At 35.9% G+C, this 27,175-nt stretch overlaps 3 protein-coding genes across 6 annotated transcripts; 2 read left to right on the forward strand and 1 right to left on the reverse strand.

Annotated features, from left to right (window-relative positions):
* Nucleotides 1-553: 553 nt before the first annotated feature.
* rnf113a (ring finger protein 113A) lies at nucleotides 554-2,800 on the forward strand. The gene is made up of 10 exons (XM_014969649.2): nucleotides 554-708; nucleotides 1,094-1,173; nucleotides 1,249-1,344; nucleotides 1,438-1,545; nucleotides 1,629-1,738; nucleotides 1,938-2,044; nucleotides 2,136-2,225; nucleotides 2,295-2,388; nucleotides 2,462-2,568; nucleotides 2,654-2,800. Exons 1-10 carry the CDS (start codon nucleotides 603-605, stop codon nucleotides 2,722-2,724), a joined length of 969 nt encoding a protein of 322 aa, XP_014825135.2. The 5' UTR covers nucleotides 554-602; the 3' UTR covers nucleotides 2,725-2,800.
* A 39-nt stretch (nucleotides 2,801-2,839) lies between these two features.
* strada (STE20 related adaptor alpha) lies at nucleotides 2,840-16,840 on the reverse strand. 4 transcript variants are annotated; one of them, XM_014969644.2, is made up of 13 exons: nucleotides 16,754-16,835; nucleotides 15,747-15,816; nucleotides 15,370-15,427; nucleotides 12,575-12,603; nucleotides 9,603-9,705; nucleotides 8,759-8,880; nucleotides 7,479-7,587; nucleotides 7,271-7,394; nucleotides 6,079-6,250; nucleotides 5,903-6,007; nucleotides 4,949-5,202; nucleotides 4,827-4,869; nucleotides 2,840-4,096 (listed from the first exon to the last, which is right to left on the reverse strand). In XM_014969644.2, the coding sequence occupies exons 2-13, from the start codon at nucleotides 15,756-15,758 to the stop codon at nucleotides 3,941-3,943; spliced, it is 1,287 nt and encodes a 428-aa protein (XP_014825130.1). In that variant the 5' UTR covers nucleotides 15,759-15,816; nucleotides 16,754-16,835; the 3' UTR covers nucleotides 2,840-3,940. The 4 variants fall into 4 exon arrangements, with proteins under 4 accessions (XP_014825130.1, XP_014825132.1, XP_087863861.1 ...); XM_014969646.2 differs by lacking the exons at nucleotides 12,575-12,603; nucleotides 15,370-15,427 and having other exon boundaries at nucleotides 16,754-16,840; XM_088007735.1 differs by lacking the exons at nucleotides 12,575-12,603; nucleotides 15,370-15,427; nucleotides 16,754-16,835 and adding an exon at nucleotides 16,508-16,710.
* ddx42 (DEAD (Asp-Glu-Ala-Asp) box helicase 42) lies at nucleotides 16,837-26,798 on the forward strand. The gene is made up of 18 exons (XM_014969640.2): nucleotides 16,837-16,932; nucleotides 17,703-17,921; nucleotides 18,045-18,198; nucleotides 18,657-18,712; nucleotides 19,001-19,037; nucleotides 19,279-19,431; nucleotides 19,525-19,629; nucleotides 20,687-20,806; nucleotides 20,898-21,074; nucleotides 21,149-21,277; nucleotides 21,365-21,464; nucleotides 21,542-21,589; nucleotides 21,962-22,059; nucleotides 22,193-22,469; nucleotides 22,605-22,831; nucleotides 23,637-23,747; nucleotides 24,495-24,599; nucleotides 25,624-26,798. Exons 2-18 carry the CDS (start codon nucleotides 17,710-17,712, stop codon nucleotides 26,335-26,337), a joined length of 2,823 nt encoding a protein of 940 aa, XP_014825126.2. The 5' UTR covers nucleotides 16,837-16,932; nucleotides 17,703-17,709; the 3' UTR covers nucleotides 26,338-26,798.
* The last annotated feature ends 377 nt before the right edge of the window (nucleotides 26,799-27,175 follow it).

Here is a 27,175-nt window from a genome sequence, read left to right on the forward strand (position 1 = left end):
CTACTTTTTTTTCTTTTACTTCAGCAAAAATATGTTAAAGTAGTGCTGCTCTTACTTGAGTTCAGTTTGGAGTACTTCACACTCCTTTCTTCAAGTCACACATGGAAACAGTTTTAAAAAGCTATTATAAATTTAACTTTTACAGACAAAGTTAATGGCCATCTTGACATATTTTGGAGAGATAATGTACAAAATGTATAATGGATATCAATAGTAGTAGCAATTTCCTGCAGGTTTGAACAAAAAAATAAAAATAATTACTTTTTTATTAAATGAAAATATAAGCAAAAACTGTGCCCAATTACTGTGCTCAAAGCAATTTATGTTCTCAGCACACAAACCAAACCTATAAAGTTCAGATCTTTCCGACTATGCACGTTCAATCATAAAGTCAAACAGTAATTTTAAAACAGTTTTTGGTTTGATATTGTGTGAAACACCTAAAAAATTTTTGAACAAGAACGTTTTTTCATCTTTTTAATAGAAAGATTTGGGTAAATTGTGATGCTATGCAACCCTCCCTTTGACCAGGAGATAAACAAGTCCTCTCCAAACCAATAGAGGGCGCTGTGACCACACAGGACAGTAACAGAGCTAGCAAGATGGCGGAGTCTGAGGAGGCCAAAGCGCCTTCTTGTAGGTTTCTGTTTAAAAAATCAACTAAGAAATTTTCCGGACGGAAAAGAAAGGCGAGTGGCAGTGACAAAGGTAATTAGTTCAAATCCAATAGCATTTAATTAGTTCTGAAATTGTGAATTTAGGATATTTTGTTGCTTTTAACGCCGGTTTTAAAGATCTAAACAAAACAGACCTTGTGAATATTTATGTGCTTTCTGCAAATAGAAGTCACTACAATGTATAATATGAGCCTTTATATCTAATCCCTGTATTTATATGTTTTTGGTGAATGGTGTTTTAGCTAGATGTTTGTGCTGCATTCCCGGTTGTTCGGAATTTCGACTTCTTGGTCATATTTTGGCTATCTAAGCTTCTCTTCGGTGACACATTTGCAAACCGGAAGCTTTTTTAATGACTATACTGCTTTTTGTTAGCTTTAAGTAAATATTTCGGCTCATATTTGTCTCTCTTTTAGACAGTAATAGTGATGAGGACCAGAGCGCCGTGGTCAGAAGAGAAAAGAAAGATGCTCGGGTCAACCCCATGATTCAGAAGGTATGGTAAAGATGCAAAAATACATATTCTGTTGAGGATTTGAAATAAATTGTGATTTTTATCTAATTTTTCCAGACGAAAAAGGTAGAGAGAGATGCTTTATCTTCCAGTGACAGCGACGAAGCCAAGGACGACAAGATCACAGTTTCTTATAAGTCTACACGGTCAGCGGTGAGATAAAACTTTGATACTCCTTGTAAAAAATGTATCAAAGTGTTTTGAAGATGTAAAACCTCTTTCTAATATTTTTATGTTTAAATACAGAAACCGGAGGGACCAGAGGACATGGGTGCAACTGCTACATACGAGCTGGACACAGAGAGAGACAAAGATGCCCAGGCGATTTTTGAGAGGAGTCAGAAAATCCAAGAGGTAAAAAAAAAAAAAAAAACTTGTTACATGCTTGAGAACTAATAATCAATATTTATAGGCATTTCTTACTCCAATTTAAACAGGAGCTTACAGGTAAAGAAGATGATAAAATATACCGTGGCATCAACAACTACCAGAAATTCATCAAGCCTAAAGACACCACCATGGGGAACGCCTCTTCTGGCATGGTCAGGTGAGGAGGCAAACGTTTATTTGAATTATTTAATTTTCCTTTGGGTTAAAGTACTTTTGAAGGTTTAGAAATGTACTAGAATAACTGCTGCAAGACTAATCATAAAAGCTATTTTATTATTTAAGTACAGGGAATTAAATTGATCATAAACAGGATGTCAGGAAACTGAAGTTGTAATTAAATGTGATGTTTACAACAGGAAAGGGCCGATCCGCGCCCCTGAACACCTGAGAGCCACAGTCCGGTGGGACTACCAGCCAGATATCTGCAAGGACTACAAGGAGACTGGATTCTGTGGTTTTGGAGGTTTGTGTAACAATATAAACTATGTAAAACTTTGTAGTGTCATTTTAAAAATCCGTTTGTTTGTTTTAATAATTTGCATGTTCTTTTAAAGACAGCTGCAAGTTCCTTCACGACAGATCAGACTACAAACATGGCTGGCAGATTGAGAGGGAGCTGGATGAGGGCACATACGGAGGAAATGGTGAGTACATTTATTTTCAGTCATTTCTGCACTTTTCGGCATTTTTTTAACTCGTTTATTTCGCTCTAGATGATGAGAATTATGAGGTGAGCAGCGACGATGAGGATTTGCCCTTTAAGTGCTTCATCTGCCGCGATTCTTTTAAGAATCCCATCATCACAAAGTGAGTCGTCCCTTCAAGCGTTTCCTGTGACTCGGTGCTTTTGGGTTTTGCTAACCGGTCAGCTGTGTTCCAGGTGCAAGCACTATTTCTGTGAAACCTGCGCCCTGCAGCACTACCGCAAATCCAAACGGTGCTACGTCTGCAACACTCAAACCAACGGAGTCTTTAACCCTGCAAAAGGTAAGAACGATCAGCCAGAAAGTCCAAGGAGGACAGGTTATTAATACATTTATGTACTTAAATATAATTTGTCTTTTTCCTCCAGAGCTTATTGCAAAGATGGAGAAGCGTGCTGCTGCCGCAGCAGATCAGCCTCCATCAGAAGAAGATGATTAGTATCATATGATTTTTTTTAAAACCTTTGCTTTGTGTTTGTCTGTGTAAATTTTTAATAAATATTTTTTAGAAGCTTTACAGCCTCCATTTTGGTAAAATATGAAGCTCCACTGAGTTTATTGTTCAGGTTTTAATTTTTGCCCTCATTTTCAAATATACATGCAAACAAAACAAGCATTAAAAAAAATTAACTTTCCCATGAGTAACACCCCGATCATTGTTTCAAACTGTGCAACAAAAAACAGCCTGAAGCAAGTGAAAAAACCCATTTACATCCAGTTTGTTCAGTTAATCAAGAACATTTCCATCTGCTTTAAGGCGGTAACAGTCATCTGTGGGAAATGATAGTTACCATTTAAATGCAAAATAAGTGTTCCTGAAAAAATATCGAGCAGCTTCTGATCAACTCAGAAATGGCATTTTGTGTTTTAGTGAACCGTAATCAGGCCTTCAGTGCCGTATGTGAGTTTGTGCACATCTAGAAAACAGAACATGAGCAAGACATCAAGAAAAATGCAGAGTATTAGGACCATTAAAAGAAAATAACTGGTCAGGGTGGAGCAAATTTCCACCTAAAAACTAAAAAGTTGTGAGATTAATATATTTACAAGAAAAGAGACTGTTCTGATAAGTTGTAAATTTGCAAGAAAGCATACATTTTATATTCTTTTGACATTGTAAAGCCAAAAATTTGTAAAGAAGAAAACAAAAATAATTTCTCTTGAGATCATAAAGCTGGACATTGCAACAAAAAGATTGAAGCAGTAAATTTCGGACCAGAGAAATGCTCTGTTTCAGAAGAAAATCTCAGATACAACTCATTCTTGGAGGACTTTTTTTTTGTCTTATTTTATCTTTGAGATTTCACCTGGTAAGATTCAGCTTTTTTCCCCTACACATTTCTGACTTTATAATGTCACAATATAAATTATTGGCTGTAAATGTGGAAATTTTTTATTTTTTCCTACATCTTTACAACAAAAAACTTTCCATGTTTTTTTCTTGTAAATTGGTGAGTAATTAGGCAGATATTTACTCCTCCATGCCCACTTTTTCACAATAGCCCTGATACTGTTAGCTTTAAATTTGTCTGTGAATAAAAACTTCCTTTTAAATTACTGTGGAAACCATTTAAAAGGAGATCAATGACATAACAAATCCCATCCTCAGTGAAGAGTTTCTCCATCCAGTCCTCTGCTTGGTCAGTCCTTTGCTGTCAGAAGTCCCAGTCGTCCACCTCCAGGTGGCTCAGGCCAGACTCCAGACTCGCCAGTCCAGAAACGGAGTCCTGCGGCCCGGAGCTCTCGAAGCAAGTGATGGGCGACACCGGCTGCAGCAGCTCAGGCAGAGCCTCTGCCGGCCGACGTTTGATCTGAAAAGACAAACATGATGCCAGATAAAGGGGAAAGGAGAAGCTTTTTTATTGTCATAAAAGAAATTAAGTCTCAAGTGCAGCTGGAAAGATGTTTTTCCAATACAGAAAGTAGGGTTGAAATGACTAATCATGATTAATCGATTACTGAAATAATCGTCAAATAATGTAGTAATCGATTAATCGTTAACTGGAGTTATCAGTTTTAAAAAGAAAAGTTAATTTGCTGAAAGAACAACATAGTCAGAGCAGAAATTAAGCCAAAACTGTACAAAACATTCATTTTGCAATTAATATTTAAAAAAAAAAGGAAAATATGTTGTACCCAGAACTCCCCAAGTAGCTTAGTTTAATTCAACAGGTTCAAATTCTATAAAATTCCTATTTAGCTCCTTATTAACCTTTAAATTAATCCAAAAAAACACTACCAACAGGTTAGCCCTCACTGTATTTTTATTATCATTTGCTATACAAAGTCAATTTATTGCATTTTAGGTAATAAAATGATCATTTTCTTACTTTAAAAAGAGGAATTGAATTATTTGTTTATTTGCTTTTTAAAATTTTCTAAACTTGCGTAAAAATTGCTTTCTTTAACAGAAATTGTCCACAATAATCAATTACTATAATAATCGTTAGTTGCAGCCCTTGTACAAAGTAAGAAAAAACCTATTTAAAAGAAAACATGCCTGAATTCAGAAATTTTTAAGCTAAACTAAAAATCACTCACCTGTTTGAAGAAAGGATGTCCAGTAAGAGTGGCAGCAGATGGTCTGCAACAAAAAGTAAAACTTAGAAAAACGCCTTTCGTGTTTTTAACATCATACGCAACATGAATCAGATTTCACCAACCTATTTTCCGGGTCTCGCTGCAGACACAGCTCTACAAAGTTGTGAAAATGGGGGGAAAATGTGCGGTTGTACGGATGTCCTCCGGAGGATGAGGATGGCTCTCCGTTTGAGTGCCGGGGCCCTCCGGCTCTCGGGCCCTCGCAGATTCCCGAGTCGGCAGCGGAGCGGGACGGCTTGAGCGACAGCTCCTCCGGGGGAATCGTGGTGGTATCCAGCAAGCAAGGCACGGTTCCGTTCAGCTTCTCCAGAAGCATCTGCAAGAAAATAAGAAATGTAGGTCATTTTGTTAAAACCGAAAGTCAGTCCTTTCCAAAAGTATTTACACCCTTCGGATTTTTTACAACCACCACAAACCTAAATGGTAAGTGGACATTTTTTCCAGTCATTTTGACCTCTTCAAACGCTTTACACTGCTGGTCACGCCCCCAACTCAACTTTTATACTCATAAGTGAAAATGGCTGTAAACAGATGTGCAGTTATACAGCTGTACATCTTTGAAAAGCAGAAGTGGAGCCTCCTGCACAACCTACAAGAATACAGAAAGTGATTTCTGGATGGCAAGTCAACAACAAAACACTTCTGTTCCAGCAGCCGTTGTACAGTGGGGGTGAAACCAGCTGACCAAATGTGCTGGAATTCTGCTTGGGTTGCTAGGCAACAGGGCTGGACTTGTTTGAGGTTGCTAGGTAATGGCACACTGTCCATGGAATGTTAACATTAATTTATGGGGAGTATAAAAATTTGAAAAATGTGAAATTTATCCCATTTAATAGATAAATTCAGAAATACCGCTGAGTAACTGGGATTCTTTTCTTGTTTCTTTACTTAAATTCAAGCATTTTTAATGTGTTTCTGAGGATTTGCTGCACCTCTAAGGCCCCTGAGTGGCTTTCTTCTGATTAGCAGGATGTGACGCGTCAAAATGGCTGAACTAGCTTTGAGTTTCTGCTCACCTGTGTAGCTGGCATGTCTTTGAACGGCACATGTCCATTGGCTAATTCACAGGCTGTGATGCCAAGGCTATAGATGTCTGATCGAAAGTCGTATCCCTGCAGATTCTGGGAAAAACAATTAAAATATTTTTACTGATAAGAGACACAGGGTTACGGTACGGTTTGATGCTCCGTACCTGCTGTAGCACTTCAGGGCTCAGCCAAGGCAGCACCTTCACACTGTACTGAGGGAAGTCATGGACCATTTTGGCCCTTTGGCCATTACGGATGAGGCTGAAAATACTCCGCAGACCAGACATGCAGACCTGTCCGTCTGCAGATATCAAAACATGGCTGGCCTTCACACTCCTATGGGCAAAACGATTAAAAAAAACAAAAAAACGCCATCAGTCAAATCCAAATGTATGGTTTAACTAACATCATCTTCTTCATCAGACTGCATTGGGAAAACAGAGCGTCTTCAGTCAGAGGCTTTTTCAGATTCACTGTAATACAGACTGCTACAGGAGGTCTTAATCAGCCATCACTATCTACCAAAACTCTATGAAGAATCTGAAACGAAATGATAATTTACCTTTGGGATCCATGAAGTAATTTTGAATTTGAACTGAATTTAATTTCACTACTACTGCCTGAATTATGTGGTCAGACATAAAAAAAAACTTTCCATATATTTAACTTGTCCAAAATGTTATAAAAACAAACAAGTATTCCTGTCTTGATAATACATTCAGCTGGATGATAAATTATCACAATAATTATTGCAATAATTGATCATATTGTTTTTGGACTAATTTACTGGGTCTGGCATAATAATGCAAGTTTGCTATCTCAAAGACCAATAAAACACTCCACACTGGAACTGGAAGACATTTAAATATTCAAAATAAAACACAACTAAAAATGATAAATAAAACAGACAATTTTTTTTTACCAAAATCATAAATATAATAGATTATAAAGTCTCTGTATACAAAACTGTCCTTTAAATAAAACAGAGGGAAATTATTAGCTCATTTTAATGTATCATGCAATAATTAACTTATTATTGCAACAGACTAACAAGACAAGCAGAGAGAAATATTGAGAATACAATACAATCAAAACTAGTTAAGAATATTAATAATAAAGAAAGAAAATAAAGTAAAAACAGTTTTTATTGTCCTGGAAAGGCGAAATTCAGGTGTAGCAGTAAGAACAGTTATGTAGGTTCACACAAAAAGTTCTTAAAAGTGTTTAAAACAATATGTAAATAAATAAGATTAACAATAACAACAACAACAAACTATAGTACAAGACTATAACAGAAAATACAGTGCGGTTTCTAGAGATAGGCTTATCTGTTTCACTTATATCAGTTAATCTTACCTGTGTACATATCCCATGTGATGGATGTATTCAAGAGCTTTTAGCATGCCGAGCAAAATGTATGCAATGGTGAGTTCACTCATCCCATCCGAAAAGTGAGTGCAGATGAGATCTCTAGCTGAACCTTCAAGATCAAATAATAAAGATAAGAAAATCTCCTGCGTTAGATTTAACAGGGGAAGACATTTCGAGTGTTTCTGTTTGGTACCGTAAGCCATGAATGGTGTAATGACCCAAAGCTCGTTTTCTGCTATAAAGACGCTTCTGTACGGCAGAATGCTGGGGTGATGAAACAACTTTGACACATGTAGCTCACCCTAGTGTAAAGAGCAAAGAAAAGTCTTAGAAATGAGCAGGGAAAATTATATTAGACAGAATAAAAACTTCACTGCAAAAACACCAAATCGTACCAAGTATTTCTTGTCTGGGTTCTAGTGCAAATATCTTATACTTTAAATAAGACAAATCTAACATACAGAAACTATTCAGAAAGATAAAGGAGTTTGTTTTACATATATAATTTCTTAATATTGATCAAAAAAGTTCTAGTTCCACTGAAAGATTATTTCACATATAACATGGGAGAATTGTCTTGCTATATAAGTGAAACGATCTGCCAATGGAACTAGAACTGGGTTGCTAGGTAACGGCTTGGCCTTGGCTGGTGGGGTTGCTAGGTAACGGCTTGGCCTTGGCTGGTGGGGTTGCTAGGTAACGGCTTGGCCTTGGCTGGTGGGGTTGCTAGGTAACGGCTTGGCCTTGGCTGGTGGGGTTGCTAGGTAACGGCTTGGCCTTGGCTGGTGGGGTTGCTAGGTAACAGCTTGCCCTTGGCTGGTGGGGTTGCTAGGTAACGGCGCCAGTGGAACTAGAACTTTTTCACCAATATTATTGAATTATTGCATTAAAACAAGATCCAATATCTTGTTTAAAATACACTTAAAATAAGATATTTGTTCTAAAAACTGGACGAAAATACTCAGTAAGATTTTTGAAGGGTTGACAAAACTGTAGAGCGCTGTGAAAGCCTAAATGCCACCTTTTGGTTTTTTTCCCTCACACTTAAATGTTTTCAAATCATCCAACAAATTTTAAAATCAGACAAATTAATTAGAGTATGTAACATAGGTAGTTTTTAAATTGATAAACTGATGTAATAAGGAGAAAAAGTAGTCCAAACCAACATGATTCTGTGTGAAAATATACATTTACCATTTCACTAGCCAACAAAATCCTGTAAAATTAAGATGTTATTTAAATTGAACTTGTCTAACAATATAAAGTAAGCTAAACGACAATGTTTTGGACAGCTTCTTCAAATTAAACATTAAAATTTAATTAAAAATATTTCTTTTGTATTAAACTTTGATGATCTGCAACATTTAAGTGAAGAAATCTATAAGGAGGCATGCATTTTTCATACCACAGTTGCTGAGATAATAATTCCCAATAAATTGCAGTATTAGAAATGATTCTTAAACAGAAGGAGACCTGCAGGTAGGTGACCATATCGTTGGTGCACGACTCCAAGTCGATTCGGCGAATGGCCACATGCTCTCCAGTGGGTTTGTAACGAGCCAGATTCACAGTCATCAGGTCGTCCAAGCCTTTTCCTAACAACCAAAAATATGATTCACAACGTTTACCTACACAGCTCCATGTACAGGTATTAAAAACACATGAAAAGATCTACAAAAAGGATAAAACATTAACTAATACTCATGAGGCATAAAGTAATCTGAAAATGTTTAAAACAAATGTTTTATCTGGTTATATCACAACTTTACTCTGGTAATTTTCCAACTTTATTCTGCCAATCTTTTGACTTTATTCTAGTTGTGTTATAACTTTGCTCTCATAATTAAAAACAAAAACAAAATCATAGTTTGACCCTAATATTCTGTCGTAGAGTTGACCTGAATTCAAAGTCCAAATAAACATAAATTATGAAACATATTTGTCAAACAAAATGGCCGCTGTGGCTGTGCTGACATCACTTGTTGCTATGGAAACGGAAGGAATTAATAGATGGGAGGGAAAAAAAATCTAAATTTTTCAAAAAAGTGAATAATAATATTAATGATGACAAATGAAATTTTTTTTAGCCCAATATTATAAATAAAACAGTTTGTTATAAATTAAACAAAACAAAAGCACCAATAAGCTGGAATAGAATTAGAAAAGCAAACAAATGCATGACTCAATAAAAAAGTACTACATGCATCAACAAAAAGTGATTTGGTTGTTTTTGTAGAGAAACTACCCATCAAAAATTTGTTGAAACTGTTCATGCTAAAACATAAAAAGTGCATAAATGTCAACTTTTTTTTTTTACCGATAACGGTGAGCAGCTCGTATGAGCCGCTGTCTGGCAGGAAGGAGCCCATCGTGTCTCGGCGTGGCAGCGAGCTCAAACTCTCCTCACTGTCCTCATGGGGCTGGAGCAGAAAAAACAAATCAACACGAAACTCTGATTTCAGCCTCCTCCATCTCAGATAAAACCCTTAAACCATCACAAAACAACAGAAAAGACCAATCTGTGGCACTACAGTGTTAGGCAGACAGACAGCACTAGTGGATTTAAAACATTAGTAACAACATCCATCATATCCAGTGAGTACAAGTCTGACTTAAAGGTCAAATAATTAAAATATAATAACTGTTCCACTTTAAGGTCTACAGTGTTTCACTGCCAAAGCTTGGAAATAAACTCAGAAGCAGCATCTCCTTTTAACGAGATTTAAATCTCATTAAAACCAAAATATAATCTCTTTTAGATAAAAAAAGGTTGTAAAAGTAAAACAGCAACATCTTCTGGGATTTTTAGAAGTTGTCTAGAAGAAACAAGGTAAGAAGAAAGAGTCACGGCGAGTTACGGACTTTTAACAAGAGGAGCAAATTTTTACTTATTAAACGAGAAACCTTCTCGCTATAATGAGATACAAAACTAATCTCAATTAAATGAGAACATTTCTCATTTGAGCAAGTTCTAACCCTCATTTGAGTGAGACGAATTATCATTCCAACGAGAAATGTTATAATTTTAACGAGAAATTTTAGTCTCGTTAAAACAATGAATCTTGATATAACGAGGTTTTCTCGTTTTCAACAAGAACTTCTCATTAAGATGAGAAAGCGTTCTCATTTTGAATCAACCTAAACTTACCCATATTTCTATAAGTTTTTAATCTCATTATAACTAAAAGATTTTTTGTTTCAACAAGAAACTCGTTAAATTGATAATTTTCCATTTTAAACGTTTTGCATCTCCTGTTAACGAGAAACGATCATTTTAATGAGAAACCTTCTAACCTTCTCGTTATTTTAGAATGGACTTAATTTTTTCATGGCAAACTTTATCGCATTGAACGCGTTCTCATTAGAACGAGAAGCAAAACTCATTAAAATTAAAAACTTTGTTTTAAACAAGCCTTTCATCTCTTTTTAGGAACAAAACTCTCACTTTTTAACGTTGAACTTTCTCGTTAAAACAAGATGCTACACCTGAATTTGTTTCCAAACTGTGGCAGTGAAATGCTTCCATAAGGATCTGTGGCCACAGTAAGCTAACGTATTTGTGAACCACCGCTAACAGAACAGCAGCATGTAAACATTTCCACATTTTTGGCAGTGAGGACTCCTGATTTCCATCAAGTTATCGCTTTTGAAAAATGATGGAAATTAACCGACTGCAGCAGTGAGCTGGTGAGGCGGATGAAGGCTAATGTATGACTTCATTTTAAAATAAAAATGCACATTTAGCCTCTGTAAATATCCCCACAGATAAAACCAGAGACTGTTTCCATAAGCAGAAATATATGGTAAAGCTTTACGCACCCAGGAAGCACAAATTAAAACCGTCTAAGCAGGAAAATCGAGCATGCTCCGGCAGCCACGGTTTAAAGAAACCTTTGTAAATACTTCATGTTCGGTTGAAATGATTAATTGGAGTAATCATGATTAATTGATTATTGAAATCAACTAATTTAGTAACTGATTAGTCAGTAATTGGAGTATACAGACTCAAAAAAGGCCACTTCCTGACAAAACAACATGCTCAGAGATGCAATTAAGCCTAAAATGGACAAAAACATATTAGAGCTGAAACAAATAATCAGATTAATCATGATTAATTGATTATTAAAAGAATTATCAACTAATTTAGTAACTGATTAATTGTTAACTGAAGCATTCAGACTCAAAATAAATTAACTGATGAAAGAACAACATACTCAGAACAGTAATTATGTCAAAAATGGACAAAAGAATATTAGGGATGAAATGATTAATCATGATTAATCAATTTTTGAAATAATTGTCATCTTATTTAGTAATAGATTAATCATTAACTAGGGAATACAGACTTAAAAAGGTCAACTGCCAGAAGAAAAACTAAATCAGAACTTTACTTAGGCCAAAATTTCACAAAAAATAAACATTTTGCATTTAAGGTAAAAGAAAAAAACTTAATCTAAAAATCAGTTCTACTAAAAACTCCTCAAGTGTCCGTTTTAGCTTCACCTAGTTCAAATTCTGCAAAAAATCTCTTAAACACCTTTTTCTATCCATTTATTAATCAGTTTTTCACATGTTGATGTTAGATGTGTTTTTTTAGCTGCATCCTGTGCTGCAAATAATCAGGCGTTCGATAAAGGAATGCTGTTATCACATTTTCTTATTTCAAATAGTAACTGAATTATTTATTTATTTGCATATGTTAATGAATTTCTAATATTGTATTTAAAAAATGAAATATCTGCAGAATGTGGTAGTTTTTCCATCTGATTAATCAATTGAATAATCTATTACTAAAATAATTTTTGGTTGCAGCTTTAGTTTTCTGATCAAATGGAGAACCGAACAGTGATCAGACCCAAAATGGACGGCAAAGAACTTCAACATCTGAACTCCATACATACACAGAGAAAACTTCACAGCACAGGTTCTTTACACAATGAGCTTGGACTGTCTGTAATATCTACATGTTAAAACACAAATTACTCAAGATTTTTCTATTTTAATAGGCTTCACATGAAAAGTATTAAATCTGTGAGGAAAAACAATAAACTCTGCAACAAAAGCTCTCGTTTGTGAGGTGTAAAATAAAACCATCTATAAAGCAGGCATGTGCAGCATGAACTGGACACACGTGCATACAAACATGTCCAAAGCCTGGAGAGATCATGAATCCCTCGAAATGTAAATCTCTGTGCGCACATAGGTACTGTATCAGTGCATGCACGCACATACACAAAGGCCACATGAAGAATGAGGATGATGATGCAGTGACAGGAGTACCGCACTTACTTTCCTGTGTGAGAATCCCTGAGCTTGCTCTGGGGTAGAGAAACCATGTCAATGACACAAATACGTGAAACACAAAGAAAACAAGAGAAGGATCTCCGTTCACAGGAGGGTTTTGGTTTTTTTCAGCTGCCAAGCACAGCCGCTGCATGATGGAGATCTGACTGAAGGAGTTTCCTGCTTCACAAAATAAAAAATCCATCCTAATTGCAGATATTAGTTTCAGTCAGAATTTTACATAAACTCATCATGAGCATAAATGTCATAGTAATTTTAGGGATTTTATCCGCTTTTTTTCCCAGGACAGAATGATTTTACAACAACAACAAAGAGTTGGGTCAACAAGATTTAATTTTTGGTGGATTTTCAAAAATAATAATAGAGTCAAAATTAAACATATATTATGGCTGAACGATGAGGCTTAAAACTAAACTCTGATTTTTTCATATCAGATGTTTTTAGCTTTCTTTTCTAAAAATTACAGAAAATGTTTCAAAAAGTGGCTTTTATTTCAGTTATTATTTCTGTGAGCTGCATAATGGACTATTAGTTGTTTTCTTTAATTACAACAAAATAGTCATAATATTTACAATTTTACTAGAAAAAACATTTTAAAAATACTCAGAAAAACTTGTTTTAATTACTTCTTTCAAAATAAACAGTTATTTGCACAATTTCTAAGTTCTGCTGCTGATAATTTGATGCTGATGTGTTAAAAGTTAAATATTTCTACTAAGTGTAATTTGTAAAATTTATACCAAAGTATTGCTTCACAAGATGCTCAGCATTCCTCATTTTACGTCTTTATTTTTCTCATAAAACGTTACTCTCGTAATTTGAAATAAAAAGAAAAATCATAGTATGTAAGGCTGACTGGAATTCAAAGTCGAAAAATAAACAGAAGCTGTAAAACAAGATGGCTGCCTTGGAAACCCAACGAGTAAAATAATGGAAAAAAAAAACAAATTTTCTTCTAAAAAATTAAATCTTCAAAAACAAGAAACTTCAATTAAACGATGAATTTAATTTATTACCCATCTGTGTTTTCCTGGCCGATTATTTGATGTTATTAACACAATCTCTTCTTTTAAGCTCAGTCCATAATTTTTAAAAGGTTGGGCTTTTCTAGAGACGACCTGTTTTGAGGCGTCAGACCTGCAGACAGCCGTCTGGCGTTTAACTTCCAACGTTAGTGCCTTTGCTGTATGTCTGCGTTTCTCCCCCCCTTATCTCTTCACTTCTTTCCTGTCTGCACCGATGTGAATTCAGGCCACAAGAGCCACAAAAATACACAGAAAGTAAAAGTACTGGTTTCACATATTTTTTTAAACTCAACATCATTGAAAGTTTGTTTTAAAGTCTGATCTGCAGCAGGAAACGCAGCACTGAAAAATGACTTTACCGGTTCCACAAAGAGTCGAGAAATGTGGCTCAGGTGCAGCTTCCTGAGCAACATACAGCAAATCAATAACAAAATGTATGGAAGGGACAAAACTTTGCTCTCAATCATTGTTTCAAAATTCACTTTTACACGCTGCAAAATCATTTCATCCTGGAAGAAAAACAGCTCAAATGTATCAAGAAAAGAATTAGGAAAACAATAATGTTGGTGGTGAATGTTACACTAATTCAATATTTCCATTCCAACAACAAAGTTTATTTAAAAAACAGATTTTTTCTGGCTTACATTTGCTATTTCAGCATTGAAGTAACTTGTAGTTTCTACTTTTTAATCTGCTTTTAGAACAACTTCTCAATTATCCAACATCTGAGCCAAATGAATGCTGCATACAATCAAACTGCGATAACGATTCATTTGAAATGCACTGCGTAGAGATAATCAGTAAACAGCAGAAAATGACTGATATTCATGCTTGATTAAATCTAAAATTCTGACAGAAACTTTATGTAAGGCAATGGGAATCATGTGCAGCCAAAACAAATGACCAATTTGTACAAACATGCACAAATGCTGAAAGATGCAATCAAATGAAAATGAGGTATAGTTGCAGTGAAATAAATCCAATCCAGCAATCTTGCATAACAAATAGTTTTTTAAAAACTGAAAAAATATTCATATTGCACAACATTTGATCTAAGCTGACCCTTTAAAAATTTACTGTCAATTTCCATCAAAACCACTAATGTCAGTGCTGTCGAGCAGCGCTTATACGTTTCTTAAGATACATAAAAATATTTTGAAAAAATAATGTAACTGTTTAGAGTATTTATACTTTTTAAAAACACAAAGATATTGGTTCTGATTTAGTGCTATTATTGAATAAAAATGTCTCTTTTTCCACTTTCATTGTGGTTTTACTGTCCTGTGTCAGTTTCGTTTGAAAAAGAAAATCAAATTCTTCTGAAAATTATTATTTTGTACATTTTATAGACTTGAATAAACATAATATATATACATATAAACATGTCAATAAATTAAAAAAAACACACAAAATGCTTTCTTTTCTTCTATGATGACAGTTTCACTTACGCAAGTGAATACTGCCAGCTTCCATTTCTGAGACTTTCTCGTTCTCAGATCAAATAAAAATAATTTAGATTTTTCAAACCAGTAAACCAATAAAAGCGTCTGCAGAACACGTGAGAAGGTAATTAAAGGAGTTTTTTTATTTTCCTATAAAATGCTGACAAAAACTGAAAGAAATAAAAAAGCTCAAAAGACGTCAGACAAAACGATGATTAACAAATTCAGAATGATGTCTGGAGAGCAAAGCAAAGCAAGAACTGAGAGGAAACAACCTAAAGTAGTTTCTTAAAGTGTTTCACTTAAACCTCACCTCCAAATAACTCCAGATCCCGCAGGCTCTCCACACTCAGTTTCTCAGTTACCCAGCGCTGACAGATAGAAAAGGTTAATTTCAAGCATGAAAAAAAAGCAAAATGAAAGCAAGAAAAAGAAAAGCATCACACAGAAAGACAAAGAGAGCATAATTAAGGCTGTTGACGGCAATGGTTAATAACAGCAAGCGTGCGAGAAAAATAAACTAAAATCTTTAGTTTGTAAAATTTCCTGTAAAAACTCTAAAAAACTAAATAAAAAAATACTCTAACAGACTTTATTTCACTTCAATTAGTTCAAAATTTATATATGACGTTTAATATTAACCTAGAAAAACAGTATTGAAGTCATGAACCAATAAATGGAAACACTTACAAGAAACGACATTGATCCTCCTGAGGTTGTTCTTACATGGGATGCTGAAATAAACTTCCTTTGTGAATATCTGTGAAAATAAAGGAACTGTAATGAAAATAATGTTTCATCCATCCTGTCAAAAAAAGTCCTTTATCATTGCAGCTCACCACAAGAACTGATATTCTTTAAAAATTTAACTGAAAGATTGAACGACACGCTCCTAATGCATTCCACATTTTAGACTTTTGATTTGTGTTCTTTATCCTAAAGCTGACATAATTAATAATATTTTAACTACATGTCATTAATTACTTATAATGTTGTGAGAATCTCAAACAGGTAAGAAAAAAAAATTCAGTAATTGTCTTTATCACAGAATGAGGGCACCAAAAATATCCTGTAAACAAAGTTTTAATTTTTTTAACGCTAGATTGTTCAAGTGCCAGACTGAACGGAATTTAAACACAAAAAGCAACAAAAAACAAAAATAATCTTCCTCTTAAAATGTTCTCATACTTTGCTGTAAAAAAAATTACTGAAATAAAAATGAGTGCAAAGTCTTTTAAGGAAGACTTAAAGCATCAAGGACTATTGATTAGGCCCACTTTAAAGGACAAACAGAAACCTGATAGGAAAATTGATTAAAAAAATGTTTTTGCACGTTGCAAAACCATCCAATTCTTAATTTCCACCGTCTGTTTTCTTAAATCCTTCCAGCAAAACAAATTTAATTGGCAATACTGCTGAAATAAGTATAAAATATAAGGGACAATACATACCTAGAGATAGCAAGCGAAGTGCAAATGCCACACTTAATGAAGAAAAACAGCTATTCTTTCAGAGAACAGCTTTGCTAATGTTGCCATTTAATGGTGAAGGGAGCATCAGCTAACAACAGTTAGCAAAAGCAGCTGTTTTAACTTACTGTAACAAATTTAAACGGCATTATTTGACGCATAGCTACCTACCGCCGACTAGTGAAGAACAACACAATATCACTGTGGAAATAAAATATTTCTTAGTACCTTTATTTATCGGTCCATCCGCTCCTGCAGAATGTTTTCAGCAATCCCCCTCTCTAAGCTTCCGGTCTACGTTACGCATCAATTACGACGAGACGCCGCTATTACGTATGACGTAACTAACGAAGACGCCCACTGCGTTCTAAAAGAAGCACAGAAACATTTACTAGCTTCAGAAATAGGTAAACAAATGCACAAATATATGTTCTTAAAATTAGCACTGCTTTTATTGATGATTAATACTTTATAGCGCAACTAACTATCGAGGTTTTTCACAGTTTCGTAAAATATAGAGCTTTTCTTCGCACACATTACCCTTAGCCTTAATGCGGCCTTGAGCTAATGCTAGCATGTTGTGTTGTAAAACGAAAATCAAATCGTTGTTGCAAAGCGTCAATCTTTAAAGATGGAAATATTCGATAATGTACAATTGTTCTTTTAGATGTACACATACATACTCATTTGCATTTCGATTTGATTATTTTTAGTCTTCTTGCGAATGAAGCTCAATCATTGAATGATTCCTAAACTAATAGGGGTGTGTTATATATATATATATATATATATATATATATATATATATATATATATATATATATATATATATATAATTAAATCTTACCAGCGATCAACAAGAGTATTTAACTGCAGCGGTTACATTCATTAACTGTACTGCTAAACAGTACATAATATATGTATTTTTAAATAATCTTTTTAGACAAACAGCATGAATTCCTTATGCTGACAGTGGAAAAGTAGTTTAAAAAGTAACAATTACAGTTTGGGTATTACAATGGGAATATTTCATAATCACAATTTTTATTTCAGTATTTGAAATCTTTAAGGTTTCCTGCGTTTACAGGTGCTGTTTTACAGACTGCAGTGATGATTAAATACGAATCTAACGGAGAGATTAAAGCAGTTCAAACATTTGTTTGTTTGTTTTTCACAGCGCAGCCATGAACTGGAACAAAGGTGGTCCAGGAGTGAAGCGTGGGTTTGGCTTTGGAGGTTTTTCCCTTGCAGGGAAGAAAGAGGAGCCTAATGTTCCCCCAAAATCTCACACATCATTAGGCGCTTCTGGATCAAGTGGCGGTTATGGGAAAAGCCCACAGCTTCCGTCTTTCTACAAAATAGGGTCTAAAAGAGCTAATTTTGATGAAGAAAACGCGTAAGTGACAGCTGCCCTCAGTGAATTTACTGCTTTACACAATATTAGTCAAACTGCTAAGATCTGAATGAAATGTAAACACAATTGTCCAAATTAAAATCGTCTGTTTTTCCTTTGTTGTAGGTATTTCGAAGACGATGAAGAAGAGTCCAGCAGCAATGCCGATCTGCCCTACATTCCTGCTGAGAACTCGCCCACGCGGCAGCAAATGAAGTCGGGCGGCGGCGGCTCAGACAGCGAAGACGACCCTTTGGATGCCTTCATGGCAGAGGTTGAGGTGGGGAAAGTTGCATAAAGTTATTGTTGAACTCTGAAGCACAAAAATCCACCACTCACAAAGACAGAGACGTTACAATCCATTTTAGTTGTAGTTTCGCTTGTAAATGGTTTTAATTTACGTTTTATTTACTATTTTTGGTTGTTGTGTTTTATTCTGGGTATTTAAACATCTTCCAGTTCCAGTGTTCTTTACAAAATAAAATGTTTTGGTCTTAAATATGTTGAACTTGCATTATTGTAGCATTATCAACATATTACTTGAAAATGGTCTCGAAACAACAATACTATCGATCATCGCAGTAATTCTTGATATAGTTGATCATCCAGAGCTCCACTGAAGATCTGATGTTGTTTCATTTTGTTTCTCAGTAGTTCCCACGATGAACCTGAAGCTATCTTTAAACACTTACACAAATTAAAGTGTTATATTTTACTATTTTATTTCCTATTTCTCAGAACCAAGCAGCTAAAGACATGAGGAAACTAGAAGAAAAGGAGAAAAAATCAACCAAGTAAGTATTTTCATTTAATCTATCCGTTAAAGACAGAAATTCCTGAGAAAAAAAAAAAACGATAAAAGTTGAAACTTTACAGTAATTATTTTAGATTTCTGTCTGATTTTTCCTATTTTCTCAAGTTGGGTGATACTTTTGTGGCTTTAAGTTGTTCCATTAACTGTAGGGGAAAAAAGTCACAAAACCAAAGTGATGCGTTTGGCAGAGTCATTGTGGGATGTGGGCTGCTTTTGGTGTATGAACGAGTTGCAGGGAAGTTTTTTTTTCTCCGCTTGTTTTTTTCAGGGGTATTCGTGATGACATTGAGGAAGAAGATGAGCAGGTGAGTGAGCTTTCCAAAGTTTTTCAATCCAGAGACGTACTTCCTGTAACCTCTCTGATCTTTTATTCTGCATCACATTTCTCTGACTCCGCAGGTTGCAATTAGGATCATTGTTGTGGCCTGATTTTTGTGAATTTTCTTTTTTATTTAAATCCGACAAGTCATGTAATTTTATATTTTTAGTTGCTCAGCTATGAAGTGCTATGTTAGTTTTTAAAATAAAGTGCTGTATTCTCTACAGGAAGCGTATTTCCGCTACATGGCAGAGAATCCCACAGCAGGGCTGACCCAGGAGGAAGAGGAGGAAAACATCGACTATGACAGTGATGGAAACCCAATTCCTTCTACTACCAAGAAAATAATCCTGCCGCTGCCACCTATTGACCACTCAGAGGTACTCTCATTAGTAGAAATCACTTTACCTATGTGATTTATTTAAAGGAAAATCAAAATAATAATTTTTTCTTGTGAATCCTCTGTCTCGTAGATCGACTACCCCCCTTTTGAGAAAAACTTTTACAATGAACACGAGGAGCTTAGCATTCTCAACGGCAGCCAAGTGCTCGAGTTGAGGCAGAAACTCAACTTGAGAGTAAGCCAGTTATTTATGTTTTTATTTCACATTCAAATTGCTATTTTATTCCAAATACTTCTACAAGGTTGCTTTAAATTAGTTGTTTTCAAGGTTTGTAAAGTGTTTGATTTCTGTATAAAGTCCTTAATAAGTGAATGATATTCAAACTGTAAGCCTAAATTTGGAAAACTTTATTTACAGTTGAAACCAGATATTTATGGAGGACCAAACCTGACATAATTAAAAATAAAAGCAGAAATATATCGTTTTTAAATTTCTTGACAAAATTATATGTTTAAGAAAAAGGAAAAACAAAATATATATTTCTGGTTTTGTTTCTGATTATGTCAGTTTTGGTCCTCAATAGGATGTTTTCTTACACTGTACAAAAGCCAGACATGTTTCCTTTTTTTTCTCATGGTCTAAAGTTAAATCAAACTAAACTTTTCTTGTTATTTTAGATCAGTTATAATTTCGAAAACTATTTCTGTTTGCTAAAAGCCACAAAACTTGGCAGGAACATTTTTTTAGAGATTTTTTAAGCATTAATTTGAGCAGGAAGTTTGTTTACCTTAAGATGATTTGTTTGAATTGTTTCAAATATAATAAATATTTATTTTGGTTTATTTTTTTCTCTTTTCTTTGCTTCTCTTCTATTTTCTAATCTTTCTTTTTATTTCCTTTTCTCTCTTTTCACTTATTTTGTATTATTTTTTTCTCTTTTCTATCCTTTTTCTGTTTTTTCTTTTCTTTTTTTATCCTTTCTTTTTACATTTTTTCTCTTCTTATTTCATTTATCTTTTCTTTTTCTGTTTTTTCCATTCTCTTCTTTTATTTTGCCTTTCTTTTCTTTCTTCCTTTTTCTTTTTTCTTTTTCTATTTGTTTCTATTCTCTATTTTTTCTATTTTTCCTTTCTTTTCTTTTCCTCTTTTCTTTTTCTATTTTCTTCTTTCTTTTCTATTCTTTTCTCCTTTCCTTTTTTCTCCTTTTTTTCTTTTTCTTATTTTTTCTCTGTTCTTCTCTGTTCTCTTTTCTTTTTACCCATTCTTTTCTTTTATTTTCTCTTCTTCTCAGGTTTCTGGTGCTGCTCCTCCTAAACCTTGCACCAGCTTTGCTCACTTCGGCTTCGATGAGCAGCTGATGCATCAGATTCGAAAGTCTGAGTACACTCAGCCCACGCCGATCCAGTGTCAGGTTCAGTAAAAATTTACTTCCATATTTCAGGCTGTAGAGTTTAAGCCAGAAATTGGTCCAACAAATTTATTTGTCCCGACCGTTCTTCCAGGGAGTTCCCATTGCTCTCTCTGGACGCGACATGATCGGCATTGCAAAGACAGGAAGTGGTAAAACGGCGGCGTTCATCTGGCCGATGCTGGTTCACATCATGGACCAGAAGGAGCTGGAGCCCGGAGAGGGACCCATCGCGGTCATCGTGTGTCCCACCAGGGAGCTCTGTCAGCAGGTAAACAGCTGGAGCGTTTTTACCCAGATGTTAATAAGCTGAAGAGGTTTATTTATTATACTTGTGTTGTGCAGATCCATGCAGAGTGTAAGCGTTTTGGGAAAGCGTACTCGCTGCGTTCCGTGGCTGTTTACGGAGGCGGCAGCATGTGGGAGCAGGCCAAGGCTCTGCAGGAGGGAGCAGAGATCGTCGTGTGCACGCCGGTGAGAAACTTCACCTGCTTTCTCTTCCTGCTGCTGACGTCGAAATGCATAAACGAGAACTTCAGCGAATGAAATGTGTTTACGCAGGGTCGCCTGATCGACCATGTTAAAAAAAAGGCGACATCCTTACAGAGAGTGACATATCTGGTGTTTGATGAAGCTGATCGCATGTTTGATATGGGATTTGGTAAGCTGACACTATTATTTTTTACATTGTTACCTTTTTTTAAGTATGTAAATAAATAATTCTCTCTTCTTATTTAGAATATCAGGTGAGATCAATTGCAAGCCATGTTCGCCCAGACAGGCAGAGTAAGTCATGTTTGAGATTTGTAACTTCAATAAGTAAGTTCTGGGATGATAAATTGTCCCAAAAGTTATTGCAATAAACAATAATATTGTTGTTTTGAGACAATTTTCAAGTAATAAAATGGTGGTGGCACAATAATAATGCAGGACCATTCTGAAAAATCAATAAACTTTAAATTTGATGAATATTTACATTTTAAATATCCATTTTTGTTCAGTTATGCCTTAATTATTGCTTTGACTCTGTTGTTCTTTCACGTTAAGCCCTTGTTTAGAGTCTCTGTACTCCAGTTAACTAAATTAGTTGACAATTATTTCTATAATCGATTTATCATGATTATTCAGCCCTAATTGCTACTATAATTTCTTTTGCAGCTCTTCTCTTCAGCGCCACTTTTCGGAAAAAAATCGAGAGGTTGGCGAGGGACATTTTAGTTGATCCTATTCGGGTTGTGCAAGGCGACATCGGCGAGGTAATTTAAGATGTTTTTCAGATTAAAACATTTACAAAATACATTTTAGGACAAGATTATGCTTCAAACATTTACCTCTCGGAGGATTCAGCTGCAGATTTAGTTTCTTTCTGTCAATGGTTTCTGTTAAAAGGCCAACGAGGACGTGACTCAGGTGGTGGAGCTGCTGCTCAGCGGGTCAGACAAATGGAACTGGCTGACCCGAAGGCTGGTCGAGTTCACTTCCACCGGTTCTGTGCTCATTTTCGTCACCAAGAAGGCCAACTCCGAGGAGTTGGCCACTAACCTGACTCAGGAGGGCTACAGCCTCGGCCTCCTGCACGGAGACATGGACCAAAGCGAGAGGAACAAAGTCATCAGCGACTTCAAGAAGAAAAATTTACCCGTTCTGGTGGCCACTGACGTAGCCGGTGTTTACTTCCACCTCTTCTCCATCTTTAAATATTTTGATAAATATATTTTTTTGTGAGCTGAGTGACTTTATTTAGATTAATTTTAAAATGTAAAAGATTGTAATGTTTGCCACCTCTCTGTGCTTGCCCCAGCCCGCGGTCTGGACATCCCGTCAATTCGCACCGTGGTGAACTACGATGTGGCGCGCGACATCGACACGCACACTCACAGAATCGGCCGAACGGGTCGCGCCGGGGAGAAAGGTGTCGCTTACACCCTCCTGACCAGCAAAGACACTTCGTTTGCCGGCGACCTGGTGCGAAACCTGGAGGGAGCCAATCAGGCCGTTCCCAAAGAGCTCATGGATTTAGCCATGCAGGTGGGAAAAAACATCACATTTTAACCAGGGGTTAAAATGTGACGTTTGCTGTTTTCTGGATGATAAATATAGCAACATTTCTAAAGTATTTTTAGTCTATTTTCTAGCACATATACCTTTGTACACTTGAAATAATAAAAGACTAATTTACAAGTAACTTTTTAGCAACCTATTGAAACTTGTTTTAAGTAAAAATAAATTGTAAATACTGATGAAAAAGTTCTTGTTCCTCTGTAGATTATTTCATTTATAGGAAGATTTTTTTTCCCATGTTATAAGTGAACCAGAGAAACTGGTACTTTTTGTTAATATTTAGGATTTTTTTTCCACAATTGTTTTTATTTTTTTATTATTTATGACAAAAACATTTCACAATCCATATTTGAATGTAATGTGATATACATTATAAACAAAAAGCCAACTTAAAAACGGTCTCTATAGATTTGAGCAGTTCAAAGTCTGATCTTTTATCCCCATTTTTCTCACATACGAATTAAATGCTTCCAAACTGTTCCGAGTTTGTCCAGCTTACCCCTCCAATATATAAATAATCATTTGTAGTGAAAGAGTCATTGTCATTCCAGTGTAATAATATATTTATATTATTTAGCATTCAGTAGATCTATATCCAGGAGAATCAGTTTAAGGAATTATTTACTAAAAATAAAGCTCCTATTTCTTGCTGAAAAGTTACCTGTAAGTTAGTTTTGCTTTAACTCAAATGAACTGAGATATTTGCCCGACATAAATACTTGGTAAGATTTTGTGTTTTTGTGTAATTTGTATTTAAATTGATCTCCCCCAGAATCCCTGGTTCAGGAAATCGCGGTTTAAGGGAGGAAAAGGAAAGAAGCTGAACATCGGTGGAGGCGGCCTTGGTTACAAAGAGAGACCGGGTCTGGGGTCCGACAGCTCTGTAAGTCACTGGCCCACATAAACTGAATCTGCTTTTCATGGTGTTAAAATAACAGCACAAAAATGTCAAACATTACAATACCTCTGAATTAGGGCTGGGCAACATGACTTAAAATAAAATCTTTTTTTTTCAAACCAGATCCGATTTCAATCTTTTTTTTAATTAATTACAAATGACAGAAAATATTTCCAAAAAGTAACTTTTTTTCCCAACCATCCCTTCTGTGAGTTGTATTTCAAATTATTAGGGTCAGGGTATGAACATTTTTGTTTAATTGTAAGAATATAGTCATAATATGAATTTTAATGGGAAAAAAGCTTGAATATTTTTATTTTTTATTTTTTTTGTTGAGTTCATTCTCCAAATATTACGTCTTCATTCTGGTAATATTAAGACATTTAAATGACTATAATTGTGTTCTTTTTAAAACATTACTTAATTTTTATTGAAAAACAAAATCTTAGCCTGGATCGTACATTTTATTGTAAAGTTGACCTGCAATTAAAGTCCAATTAATAATACAAGCTGTAAAAGAGAAAAAAAACAACAAAAAACGCTTATCAAGCAAGATGACATCACTCGTAACTATGGAAACCCAAGGAGTGCATTGGTGAAAAAATAAATCCAGATTTTCCAAAAATTAAATCTTCAAACACCAAAGATTTGATAAATTAGTTTTATCGCCCAGCCCTACTGTGAATTGTGATTTAAATAAATAAATTTAACGTTTAAAATATTTCCTTGCAGGAACGTAGCAGCAGCTTGTCTTCCGCTAGTAGCTTTGAAGGCTACAGCAAACCGACAACTGGGGCGATGGGGGACCGCATGTCTGCACTGAAACAAGCTTTCCAGGTGCTGTTTGTCATCGTGTTTTCTCTTAGTTTAGTTTTTTCACAATTAATTTTTTTTTTTTAAATGATGTGTAAAAATTGTGCGTGTTGTTGTAGCATACACTGAAAAATGTAGATTATTCAACCTTACATTTGAATGTTGATATTCATTAAAGGAAGAAACCCACTTTAAAAATAATTTAATAAAATTACAGGTGTGACTCTTCTTACCATCTTCACCATTATATGTAAAGAGTACTTTAGGTGTTTGGTTTCTTTTTTACATTTTTGGATTGAATTAATTCTTTGCTATAAAGTAAGTTCAACTAATTAAATATAGATCATTTATTTTTGGCATTAAGTTAATGTTTTTGGTATCTGGAAAGTGAGCCATTTAAAAAATCTTCCAAATGTATAGTCACAAGTCAGCAGGCCCTGCCCATTACCTAGTAACCCCAGACTGTTACCTAGCAACCCCAGTGAAGCTAAGCCCCGTTACCTAGCAACCCAAGCTGAGCTCAGGCCCAGTTGATCTGCTGGTTTTACCGCTGTATGCACTGTACAATGGCTGCTGAAAAAGACATGTGTTTTGTTGTTGACATACCATCCAGAAACCACCTGCCACATTTGTTTGGTTGTGCAGGAAGCTCTACTTCTGCTTTTCAAAGATGTACAGTTGTATAATTACACAACTGTTTGCAGCCATTTTTACCTGAGAGTGTAAAGTTGAGTTTATTTGGATGTAAAGTAATAAGAGACCCTAAAACAGCTCACTCTGAAAGGAGATCAAAATATAAAATCTCATTACCCAATAATGATATTGTGTTTAAAAAAAAATCAATGAGCGTGTTTTGTAAAGCCCGTGGACTTATTCCAACCTGTTTAAGGAAGTATAATAGATCACCTTTAATTTTATGTTGAAAATTACAAATAGTGGAAACAATTTTCTCCAAAAAAAGATATATATAAAAAAACCCAGGTATCAGCAGCCTTTTTAATTCATGCATACAGCCAATCATTTATTTCAGTGTCTGGTTTTGTTTTAGGCTCAGTATAAGAGCCACTTTGTGGCGGCAACCAGCGGCCCTCCGAAGCTCAGCACCAAGTCCAGCAGCTCCTCCGGTTGGACCAGCGCCGGCAGCCTGAACTCGGTGCCAACAGAGGCCGCCAACGGCTCTGAACGACCCAACATGGCCGCCTTTTCAATGCCTGGTTTCACCAGCGCCGGCTCCCTGAGCTCCGTGCCCGCCAGTCCAACCGGCTCACAGCACAGCAGCCCTCCACCCGCACCCCCGACACACAAAGAGACCCCGCGGGATCGACACGGGGAGTCCCAGGGTCGCCCCGGCGACGGCCATCACCGTCACAGCGACAGGAGCGAGCGGCATAGCGGCGAGGATCGCTACGGTGACCGGGACCGACACGGAGACAGAGATCGCGACCGCCATGGTGACAGGGATCGCCACAGCAGCCGCCACAGCGACAGCCGGAATGGCGACGGAAGCAGAAGAGAGAGAGATGACCGGAGAGGGGACAGGGATGGCGGAGACAGGGCAAGCGTGGAGGGGAGGGACAGGGGGAGCGGGGAGGGGAGGGATAAGGGAAGCGTGGAGGGGAGGGATAGGGGAAGCGTGGAGGGGAGGGATAGGGGAAGCGTGGAGGGGAGGGATAGGGGAAGCAGGGAGGGGAGGGACAGGGGAGACGATAGCTTCGCTGTTCCCGACCCGCCGAAACGCAGGAAGAGCCGATGGGATAACTAAAGTTAGCACATCTTAGCGCTCCATATGTTCAGCTCCATAACAAGAGTTGGTCCGTCTAGGCCGGTAGCAGAGCAGATCAGAGCTTGAAAGAAGTAGCCTTTTTGGTTTAAGCGGTCAGAAAAGTTGGTTTGGACTCGAGGTTTGTTCAGCACAGACAATTCATAAACACCAACTGTACACATACCATCCAAGCTGATGTTACTGTTAGTCAAGTCGAGCATAAAAGCTGTGAATTCTAATGTCAGTAAAAAAATAAAGAAATGCAGTTCAAGATGCATTGTCACATCTTTATGCTTGCAAAGCTCATGCATTCATTTACTACAAAACTTCAGTTCACAGGTAAATGAACATGTCAAAGCAACTATGTGTGGCTCTTTTTGTGTATTGTATTCATGTTTTAGTGGAGTGCCTTTCCACGGCATAAGTGTATATCGCAAATAAAAAAACATGTTTGATTTAAAGCTTTGGTGTCGTCCAGTTGCTTTGAGTAGTTTCTTCCTTAAATGGCTGACTGCTCTTCATCTCAAGGCATGATTGCACCAATCACAGTCATGTCAAATTAATTTTAAAATGCAAGTTGACTTAAACTGTTAAAAACAAATGATGCATTTTGCTCGACTATTTAATCTCTTATATTTTTTTCTTCCCGCTGGTTTTTTCTATCAGGCAGTTTAAGTCGCACTCTGAAGACGGATTAGGTAGCCGCTAGCTTACTGCTAACATACTTTTACGTGTATTTATTTGGAAAAATGTAACTATTTGTTGTTAGCTATGTTATTTATATTAATCAGTTTTATTTTGGTCTATACAATGCCAACATTTATACGTAACTTTATAT

Source organism: Poecilia mexicana, unplaced genomic scaffold, assembly GCF_051168715.1.
Source record: "Poecilia mexicana isolate PSO_F unplaced genomic scaffold, ASM5116871v1 scaffold_8, whole genome shotgun sequence".
Lineage (NCBI taxonomy): Eukaryota > Metazoa > Chordata > Actinopteri > Cyprinodontiformes > Poeciliidae > Poecilia > Poecilia mexicana.